General features: G+C 68.0%; 1 protein-coding gene across 1 annotated transcript in view; it reads left to right on the forward strand.

The window, feature by feature from the left end:
- Nucleotides 1-5,723, forward strand: part of ADGRB2 (adhesion G protein-coupled receptor B2) — a 28,497-nt gene extending 22,774 nt beyond the window's left edge. The window contains exons 18-31 of the mRNA XM_072885024.1: nucleotides 14-116; nucleotides 393-543; nucleotides 831-900; nucleotides 1,033-1,099; nucleotides 1,220-1,305; nucleotides 1,881-1,979; nucleotides 2,939-3,110; nucleotides 3,194-3,289; nucleotides 3,490-3,529; nucleotides 3,707-4,365; nucleotides 4,755-4,790; nucleotides 5,079-5,183; nucleotides 5,323-5,376; nucleotides 5,535-5,723. Of these exons, the coding sequence (XP_072741125.1) occupies nucleotides 14-116; nucleotides 393-543; nucleotides 831-900; nucleotides 1,033-1,099; nucleotides 1,220-1,305; nucleotides 1,881-1,979; nucleotides 2,939-3,110; nucleotides 3,194-3,289; nucleotides 3,490-3,529; nucleotides 3,707-4,365; nucleotides 4,755-4,790; nucleotides 5,079-5,183; nucleotides 5,323-5,376; nucleotides 5,535-5,723 (1,927 nt within the window). The remainder of the gene's footprint in view (nucleotides 1-13; nucleotides 117-392; nucleotides 544-830; nucleotides 901-1,032; nucleotides 1,100-1,219; nucleotides 1,306-1,880; nucleotides 1,980-2,938; nucleotides 3,111-3,193; nucleotides 3,290-3,489; nucleotides 3,530-3,706; nucleotides 4,366-4,754; nucleotides 4,791-5,078; nucleotides 5,184-5,322; nucleotides 5,377-5,534) is intronic.
- Nucleotides 5,724-10,236: the final 4,513 nt, after the last annotated feature.

Raw genomic sequence — 10,236 nt, forward strand, 5'->3', positions numbered from 1 at the left:
CTCCTGCCTGCAGGTTCATCAAGTCAGAGCGCTCCATCATCCTGCTCAACTTCTGCGTCTCCATCCTGGCCTCCAACATCCTCATCCTCGTGGGCCAGTCCCAGATGCTCAGCAAGGTGGGTGCCACAACCGTGCCCCCCTTGCGGGGTCCCCAGGCGGGCGCGGGGGCTGCGGCAGGGTCCGAGCCTTCTCTTCCCAGCCGGTCGCCTCGTCCCCGCTGGCTCCCAGCAGCAGATTGGATTTGGATTAACTCGATCTCGGGATTAAATCCTTTGTGCTGGTGGTTTTGACACAAACCTCGCCCAGGCGTGGGAGTTTAACCGCCGCGGTGCCGGGTGCGTGCCCGCGGTGGTTCTGCGATGCCTCCCCCTGACGCGCCCGTGTCCTCGCAGGGTGTGTGCACCATGACAGCCGCCTTCCTCCACTTCTTCTTCCTCTCGTCCTTCTGCTGGGTGCTGACGGAGGCCTGGCAGTCCTACCTAGCAGTGATCGGCCGGATCCGGACACGCCTGGTCAGGAAGCGCTTCCTGTGCTTGGGATGGGGTAAGAGCCCGGCAGGGCTGGTGCCGGGACGGGGTGGAGGGGAGGCACCGTGCGCCCCTCCCTGGTACCCCCTCGGGTTATCAGAAGGGGAAACTGAGGCACAATGGAGGAAAGCAGACCCAGGTGTCTTGGTCCCTTCGACGTGCCGCCCTCTGACCATCCAGACCATGGGGAGCTGCCGGAGGGGCCCCATCCCTGTCCCCAACCATGGGGGCTGGCACGGGGTGATGCTGGGGGGGGACAGCGATGCCACCCCCTGCAGCTCCAGCCTCGTCTCCCCTCTCCAGGGTTGCCAGCCCTCGTGGTCGCAGTCTCCGTTGGCTTCACGCGGACTAAAGGCTACGGGACAGTGAGCTAGTACGTGGGGACGGGGGGACACAGGGCTGGGCACGGGGACCGCTCCGGGCCGGCAGCAATGCTGGGAGCAGGGGATGGGGACAGGGGATGTCCCCTCTCCGTCAGCCCCTGACACGCCACGGTCCCCCGCAGCTGCTGGCTCTCACTGGAGGGCGGTTTGCTCTACGCCTTCGTGGGACCCGCTGCTGTCATCGTGCTGGTGAGCCGACCCCAAGCCTTGGACCCCCAAAAACCACCCCGGTGCATGGCAGCTCCTGCCGGCCCCAGCTCGCGGAGGGCTCCATGCCCAGCCCTAACCCCAGTGCCGCTCTCGCCCAAGGTGAACATGCTGGTCGGCATCATCGTGTTCAACAAGCTCATGTCCCGTGATGGCATTTCAGATAAGTCCAAAAAGCAGCGAGCTGGGTAAGTGCCGTGCGCCTCGCGGGGCTGTCCCTGGGGCCGGCGTGGGGCACCCTGCCCTGCCGCGCCACGGGGCATGGCACGGGGTCTCCTCTGGGAGCGGGCTGAGGACGGGGCAGACTTCATCTCATCAGTGGGCGGTGGGGACCAAGCCCGGGGCGACTACAGCCCCTTGTTGGGGGCTGCTGGAGGGGCAGTAGCTGGGGGGGCAGTCACCCCCACACCTTCCCCTGCGGAAGGGGGAGCCGCACGCTGCAGACCCCCACCCCTGCCGCCAGCGGAGGGGGCTGAGCCCTGCCTGCCCCATCCCGCTGCCGCTTGGCCACCCCTGCTCGTCATTAACAACTGCTGCCGCCCTCGACTAACCCGTCTCTCTCTCTCTCTCTCTCTCTCTTTCCCTTCTCCCATTTGCTTTTTGCCTCTGTCTGTCCATCCATCCATCCATCTGTCTGTCCATCCATCTGTCCGATCCCCCCCCCCGCCGCCATCCTGCTCTCCCATGGCCTTGCTCCCCTCGCCCGCATCCCCGCGTGGCCCGGTCCTGGCCGCGGGGCGCCGGGGGGGTGGTGGGCACGTAGCTCCAAGCCCCCACCCTGTGGCAGCCTGCTGCTGAAATGCACCAAGTGCGGCGTGGTGTCCAGCGCGGCCATGACCTCCGCCACCGCCAGCAGCGCCATGTTAGTGCCCGCCACGCGCCCGCTTCGCCCCCCGCCCCGAGCACAGCCTTGGACCCCGGGGAGTGGGGGGGGGGGTGGGCTCTGGGCATCGCCCCGGGGAGGGGATGGGCTCTGGGTTGGGGGTCCCGTGGGCAGGGCGAAGGCTGTGTGCTCAGGGCGGCCCCGGGCGCAGGGTGCGTGTGCCCCACCGCGGCCATCACGTCTGCATGGCATGGCTTCCCGCAGGTCACGTCATCTCCGGGGTTGGGGCGCGGGGGGGGGGGGGGGGGCTCAGCTCCTCTTCCCCGGGGCAGCTTGGGAGCGGGGAGGGCACGAGGGGCACCACGCCGTGGGGCGCGGGCCAGTCCTGGCCTTGGGGGTGTCCCCGGGACCCTCTTCCTGGCACGCGAGCCCCCATGGGTGCTGGCTGGGACCTATTCAGAGGGTTGGGCTGTGACCACTGCCACCCTGGGCAGCCGAGGTCCCTGCTCCCAGGGGTTTAGTTGCAATAGAAGCAGCCCCAAAATTCACTGCTAAAAAAGAGAAATCCCCTTTCTGCTCTTCTTGCGGCTGTGGGAGGGTGACGGTGGCCCCGTGTCCCCCCAGCGCCCTCGCTGCCGGCTGCACTGGCTGTGCAGGGACAGGGACACGCATGGCCGTGCCCTGCCCGGGCCGGCTCGGTGGTGCCGATGGCTCAAACCGGGGTTGTGCCGGGGCTGCCGGGGGGAGAAGGAGCCCATGGGCCTCCATACCCTAAGGCAGGCAGTGCCCTGAGCACCCAGCCAGCGCCAGCTTGGGGACGCCGAGGAAGAGGGGACAGCAGGGAGGGAGACGTGGGGTGCTCGAGCTGGGGTCTCGTGCCATGCACGCACGGTCGGCCCCGGCCACGCTTGCGGGGCTGGGGGCGATGCTCGGGGGGGGCTGTCACGGGGCAGCCCTGGTGCAGCGGGCTCACCCCGGCCCCTCTCTCCCTGCCCCAGGGCATCGCTGTGGAGCTCCTGCGTGGTCCTGCCTCTCCTGGCGCTGACCTGGATGTCGGCCGTGCTCGCCATGACCGACCGGCGCTCCATCCTCTTCCAGGTCCTCTTCGCCGTCTTCAACTCCGTCCAGGGCTTCGTCATCATCACCGTACACGGGTTCCTGCGCCGAGAGGTGGGGTGACCCCGGAGGGGTGCCGGGGGAGGGGGGGGGGGTGACCTGTGACCGCGGGGCCGTGACCGGCTCTGTCCCCGCAGGTCCAGGATGTGGTGAAGTGTCAGATGGGGGGGTGCAGGAGCGAGGAGAATGAAAACTCACCCGACTCCTGCAAGAACGGGCAGGTGCAGATCCTGGTGAGTGCGGCAGCGCTGGCAGGGGCTGCAGCGGGCACCGGCAGGGCTGGGCAGGGCTCCTCGCCCCAGCTGGGGCAGGGTCCCACTCGCAAACCCCCCTGCCCCCGTGCTGGCCAAGATGCATTCATTTCCCCGTCTCTCTCCCTCTCTTTCTCTCCTCTCTCTCTCTCTCTCTTTCCCCTCTTTCTGTATTTTTATAGACAGATTTTGAAAAGGACGTTGACCTGGCGTGTCAGACAGGTGAGGTCTCCCCTGCTCTCTGCGCTGGGGACGGGGATGTCACCGTGCCGTACCTGGGAGGGGACAGGCAGCGTGCACCGGGGCGGGCGCGATGCCGCCGCGCAGGGGGTCGGTGCAGCCTCCCCGCCCTCCCGCGGGACCCCCGGGGCCGGCTCTGACCCTGCTCCCCGCCCGCAGTGCTGTTCAAGGAGGTGAACACCTGCAATCCCGCCACCATCACGGGCACCTTGTCCCGCATCTCCCTGGATGGGGACGAAGACCCCAAGCTCAACACCACCTCGGAGGGTGGCCTGGGCTTCTCCAGCCTGCCGGGGAACATCCCTCCCCCCAGCATCCTGGTCCAGGTCCCCAAGATGACGCCCAACGTGGTGGCAGGCTTGAGCGAGCTGGGCGACCCGCCGGCGCAGCAGCTCAGCCTGGAGGCACCGGGTCCCGTCTACCTGTGCACGGAGAGCAGCCTGCGGCCCCTGGAGTACGGCTGGCTGCGGGCCCCCGAGCCCCCGCGGGAGAGTGACTACATGGTGCTGCCCCGCCGGACCAGCAGCCTCAAGCCCTTCCCGCGGGAGGAGGCCACCCTCGGTCCCGGTGCCGAGGAGGGGGTGCCCGGTGGGACGGGGCGCCCGGCGCCCAAGGGGGACGCCTACCCCGGCTTCGTCGCGGTGGACCACGTCAACGTGAACTTGAACCAGCCCTACGGGATGGTGAAGGCTCCCTACAGCCTCCAGTTCAAGCAGCACCCCACCGTGCGGCAGATCCTGGCCTCGGAGCTGTCAGAACGCAGCCGCACCATGCCCCGCACCGTCCCCGGCTCCGCCATGAAAGTGGGGTCCCTGGAGGTGAGCGGGGGGCTGGCGTGTGAGCGTGCCCGTGGGACACGCGCATGGGGAGGGAGATGTGTGGGAGGGGGTTGGGCGAGCGTGCAAGAGCACGCGTGAGCGTGTGTGGGCGTGCAGGGTCGCACGAGTTGCCCCTGTGCTCGCTGCTCGGCATCCCACCCTTGGCTTGGGGCTGCCTTCACCCCAGCAGCGCGGTGGATAAGCTGCACGGCCCCCAGCTCGGCCGGGAGCCCCGCGTCTCCAGCCAGGCTGCTGCGAGTGGCGTGGCTTGGGGCTGGCAGGAGCTTCCCCCCCTGCCCTGCTCCCCCAACGTCCCAGACCTGCAAAGACCTTTCCCTTTTCTTCTCCATCTCCTCCCCCTGCTCCGGGCCCTGCGTGTCCCCTGCCAGAGGAAGAGGTTGCGATACTCCGATCTGGACTTCGAGGTAAGCCCCACCACGGCAGCAGGCGTCACCGGTGCCCGCCGTGGGGTCGGGTGCCATCCGGGGACCGAACCACCTTGTCCCCGGTTGCCTCTGGCTCGCTGTCAGCAACGCAGCAGCAATTTAGACCAGGCAATAACGGCTCTTGATTAAAACACCGGCGCCAAGCGGGCTCTGCCGCTCATCTGGGGTGCCCCGGGAGGGGGGCAGGGGTGGGACGGGGGGTGTGCGCCGAGGGGCGCAGGGTTGTGCCGGATGCCGGCGGCCGCAGGCTCTGCTCTTGCCCCGCAGAAGGTGATGCACACGCGGAAGCGCCACTCCGAGCTCTACCACGAGCTCAACCAGAAGTTTCACACGCTGGACCGGTACCGGGCCCCGGCTGCTGGCTCCTCCAAGGTGAGGTCCTGGGGGCCCCATCCTCCCTCACCCCTCCCTGCTCTCCCTCACCCCTCCACCTCCCCCTGCATGGACCGGGGAAGGAGACTGGGCATCCCCGGGAGGATGCTGGCGCTGAGCGCTGTGGTTATTTCTGCAGCGAGAAAAGCGGTGGAGCGTCTCGTCAGGCGGCGGGGAGAAGAGCACGGCCAATGTAAGTGCCCAAAACCCCCTGGGGCTGATCCACCCCATCCTGAATGGGTCCGGAGGGCGGAGGTGGGTGGCTGTGCCCCAGGGCTGGGTGCTGGCGGGACAGAGCCGAGCATCGCCACGCAGCCCGGCCGCTTGCCGCAGCTCCCCTTCGCCCCGCAGGATGCGGCCAGCCCCGAGGAGCAGCAGGCACCGGCCGCGCCGCCGAAGCCGTGGAGCACGTTCAAGGCGATGACGCTGGGCTCCCTGCCCAGCACCCAGCGGGACCGGCTGGAGCTGCGCTGTGCGGACTGGGAGGGCCCCTGCGCCAGCCTGGATGCGGCCGATGGCGACTTCCAGACGGAGGTGTGAGCCCCGCGCCCGCTGCCACCGCCATCGCCCCGGGGCAGGACGAGCCAAGAAGCTGGCTTTGCTCCGTCCTCCTCAGCGGCCGGGGGGGTCCCTGCCTGGCCGGAGCCGTCCCCGCGGGAGGGACCGTGCTCCCCCCCGGCCGCAGCCGCCTCCTGCCCGTCCTTGCGCGGTTTCTCCTCCCTGACACCCTCCGGATGCGGGTGCGGAGGGGACACGTGCACCCCCCCACGCTCACCCACCGATCACGCCTGCACCCCCCCCGGGGCAGGACCGGCCGTCGAGGCCGTCAGATCTTCGTTCTTTTCTACCGGGATGTTTCTTCACGCCGTGCACCGTGTGCACGCGAGCGGCTGCCCCCCGGGGCTGGGCTGCCCTCGCCCCCCCCCCCCCGGGGCCCCGTGGCCGCCCCCTCCCAGCCCTCCCCATCGTCCCCACCCCACGGGGCAGGTGCTGTCGTTGTTGGAAATAAAAGTTCACTCTCTGTGGTGCCGTGGGGCCGTGGCCGCCGCCTCGTGCTTCGTGTCGGGGGTCTGGCTGGGGAGGGGGTGACTGTCACCCAGTGGGGACCTCTGCTCTGTCTGCTCCCCCCCCCCAGCCCCCTCCCCGCTTGGGCTGTGCCCCTGCCCGCAGGATCCTGCTGGCCAGGGCCGAGCCCGCACCCACGCGCTGCCTTGCAAATGAGCGTCTTATCGCAGGAGCCAAGAGCAGTAAATTACATGGTAATTAATCTATGAGCAAATTAGTAACTTTGGAGGCAATTACCATGCAATCTGCAGAGGCACGTAACGTGGGGTGCCTCACGCTGCCAGAGCATCGCTGGCATCAGCACAGCCGGAGCAATGTGGGTGCGCTGCCCACGGCCCCGGTGCCATCGGGGTGGGGATGGGGTGTTGGGACAGAGGGGGCTGGCAGTGCAGCAGCGGGGCCAGCAGCCGTGGCCCTGAACGCTGGCCTTGTGCCGGACCAGGAGCTGTTGGGAGAGCAGGGGCTGGACTCGAGCTTGGGGCAAGGCAGGGCTGGAGGAGAGGACGTCTCGGCATCGTGGGTCTCGGCACCTTGGGAATAACGAGGTCTGCGCTAAGTGTTAGTCCATGGCGTGGATCAGGTGCCTGGGCACGTCAGCCGGACCGCGGCACCAAAACCCTCCCACCGCGGTGTGCCGTGACGCACCAGGGAGGGCTGTGCGGCCACGGTGCCGGTGGGAAGCGTGCCCTGGTCATGGCTATCGCTTCTCTCTGGAAGAAGCCGTCAGAGCTTCTCTGAGGGCTCGTTTTGGTGAGGACAGGCTCAGCCCAGGCTGCGGGCGAGCAGGCAGCACCCTCCAGCACTCGCATCTCAGGCGGGCAACGTTCCCGCAGGGATGGCGCTGGTGGGAGCCGTGGGAGCCGTGCTCCCAGTGACCCCCTGCTCCCGGGGGATGCTGGCCCTGCTGAGACCTCCGGGCAAAGGATGCTGCCCAGTTTGGACCAGTGGCCTCCGAGGTGTTGGTTCACTCCTCACCTGCACTGCGGTGCCGTGGAGGGTGCTGAGCACCCTGCAAGCCCTGGGCACGCCGAGCCCCCTGGGTGCTGGGGGTCGGGGCCCCTGCCAGCACCCACTGCCCCACGGCAGTTGCTCTTTCCCCTGCTGCAGCACCTATTAGTCCTCGTCAGCGCAGGCCCGGGGCCACGGAGACGCGATTGCGAGACGAGGCATGAAATTAGGCAGGCTAAAGGGGAGCGTCATTAACCGAACCTGCCTCGGGAGCGCGCGGAGCTGCCAGCGCCCGCAACGACTCAATCAGCGCCGATGGCTGGGCACCGGCGCGGCGCGGCAGGGACGGGCAGATGCGCGTCCTTGCTGAGGGGGGTCCCTTGCCAGGGATGAGCTGTGCCTCATCTGGGAGAGGGGACCCCAATGGGAGCGAAAAAGGGGTGCGGGAAGATCCTGGGCCAGGATGCTGCAGGAGAGGACCATGCATTTGGGGGTGCTGCATCTGGTGGGGGGGTGCAAGGCAGAGCTGAGGGAGGGGGCAGACACCTCCCACCCGGAGCCCCGGCTCAGCCTGGCAATGCCGCCAGTGCTGCGTGGCGATCCCCTCCCGGCTCCCACCGCTCTGCCCGCGCCCGGCAGTGCCAGCCAGCCCCGCGGTTTCCCACCGGCTCCCTCGGCCTCCCGGTGTCTCGCCAGAAGCTCTCTGGTTCCCGCTGGCACGGGGCCCGCGGCGGAGCTGTGCTGCAGGGGGGGTGCCCATGGGCCCCCATGGGACAGGACCGGAGAAGCTGCCTCCAGCCCCAGTGCAGCCGTGCTAGGGCACGGGGGCAGGACACGGGGCCCCCGGAGCGCGGGGTCTTGCCTTGCCCACCCCAAACTGTCCCATTAAGGTTCAAGCGCTAATTGCATAACCCAGTTCACCCCAGCACCACCCAGGGGAGAAGCGGGCTGGGGGCTGCAGCACAGTGATGGGAGCAGGGAGGGGGCGAATTCTCCCCCCCCCCCCCCCCCCAGTTAGAGCCTCCTCAAACAAAGCAGAAAGGGGAGACGAGAGGGCCCGGGCCCGGCACAGCCGCTGCTTGCCCCCGGGTTTGCCAGCGCTGGGCTGGTGCCAGCTCCAGTTGTGCAACAGACGCCGGAGCCACGGCACAGGGAGGGGGCCGGTCCCGAGCTCGGGGGGCTTCGGCTGCCCACGCCGGGGTGGGAACGGGGCTGCGGGAGAGGCTGCGGGTGGGTGGCAGTGCCGGGCGCGGCGAGGGGCTGTGGTGGGGCTTGGCCGTGGCTCCCCAGCCCCACGAAGGCTGTGGGGTGGGAGGCTGCGGCAGTGTTTTGGGGGCGATGCTGTGGGTCAGGGCACTGGCCCCTCCCTGCGGATGCTCTGGCTCGGCCTTGCTGCTAATTTTGCTAATAATAGCAGCCACGTCCTCTCGCTCCAGTTGCTGGGAGCCGCCACGCTGTGGGATCCCCCCGCCCCGCGCTTCGGGGTTCCCGGGGCCGGCTCCAGCTCCCCTCCTCTCCCTTCCCAGCCGAACGCAGCCGCAAGAGGCAGCATCAGGGTTTCCTGGGGCATCTGTTGGCAATTAGCAGCTTTTATTACTCATGGAGACGCCATATGTGGTGAGGGAACAGAGCCTGGGCGAGAGGCGCAGGCTCGCGGCGTGCTCCAGCAAGGGGGGACGGGGGGCCAGCCCCCAATCCTGCGGTGTGCAGAGGGTGTGTGGGTCTGGGCAGCGACTGAGGGGTGCAGGGGGGTCCGAGCAGGTCGGAGAGCTCTGGAGCCATTTTCCATCTGTAGCTTCCATCTGAGCCAAGCCAAAAATGTTTGGTTTGGGGGGCGGAAATGATGGAGAAACCGCTCTGAGGCTGCGCAGCCCACGGTGGCGTGGGGGGACGGCGAGCTCCGCCGCTTGGCTCCCCGGCCGCTTCTCCCTTCGTGTTTCAGCAAAGTATTTCCTCCAAAAGAGGCAAAACTGCTGCTTTAACGCTGCGGAAACAAACGGGCCTCGTCAAGCTGGAAAGAATCCCTGCAGGCTCTTTCCTTCCCAGTGAATGCTGGAATCGGGGGGTTCGTGCCTAAATCGGTGCAGAAATAAATGCTGAACCGCCGAAATCCTTGCCACAGGAATTCCCTCCCGCATGCTGCCTGGGCCAGCGTGCCGGCAGCTGCCTGTGAGCTGGCAGGATCCGGCCGGCGTTACCCCAGCCCTCACCCCTGGCAGTGGGGGACCCTGGGGGGGCCGTGCCGGCAGCGCTGGGGCTGAGCTCGGCATGGGAGGCGGGGAGCCCTGCGGTAACCCAACCGCCGCAGCCGCCACATGACGCTCATGGTCGGAGGCAAATTGTCTCCAGCCCGAAAATTGCTGGGCTCTGCTCCGGCTCGTGTTTCTTGGCAGCCAGCGCGGCTGTTTCTTGGAAGTGCAACTTGCCTCCGCTTTTTCCGTGCTGGGTCGGTGGGCAGGGGCCTCGGGATCCTGCTTTCCATCCCCCAGCTCGGCGTCGCTCCAGAGGATGTCAGCACGGGCTGGAGACAAACTGCTCCCCCCTTAGCAGAGTGCTGGGGGAGCAGGATCCGGCCTCCTCCCCCCAGAGACACCGATCCCATGCACTGACACAGCAAGGGTAAGCAGGAGCTGCATGGAGCGGTTTCCATGCCGTGGCCGTCCCCATGCTCCCGGGGCCGGCGAGGTCCCTTTGTGCCACTGGACTGGGGACAATCTACCCGTGGAAGCACCTTGGCAAACGAGGGAAACTGAGGCACGGGAAGAGCAGCAGGAGGGATAGGTGCAACCCCCCAAAGCGCTTCACAGCCGAATTTGAGGGGCCTGAGAGCTGCTGGCCCTGCTGGTGTTAGCAAGGGGTCTGGCTTGAGAGGAAGGGACGAGGCTGCCCTTCGTCCCTGCTCTGCTGCGGGGCGGGTTGTGGGGCCAGGCTGGGCTGTGGGGCTGGGTTGTGGGGCCGTGCCTCGTGCGGGGGGCGAGGGCACCCCACCCCAACTCCCCGCACCCACAAGATGCACAAACCCCACTCGTGCTCATGCACG

The sequence above is a fragment of the Ciconia boyciana genome, chromosome 21 (genome assembly GCF_034638445.1).
Source record: "Ciconia boyciana chromosome 21, ASM3463844v1, whole genome shotgun sequence".
In the NCBI taxonomy this organism is placed as follows: Eukaryota; Metazoa; Chordata; class Aves; order Ciconiiformes; family Ciconiidae; genus Ciconia; species Ciconia boyciana.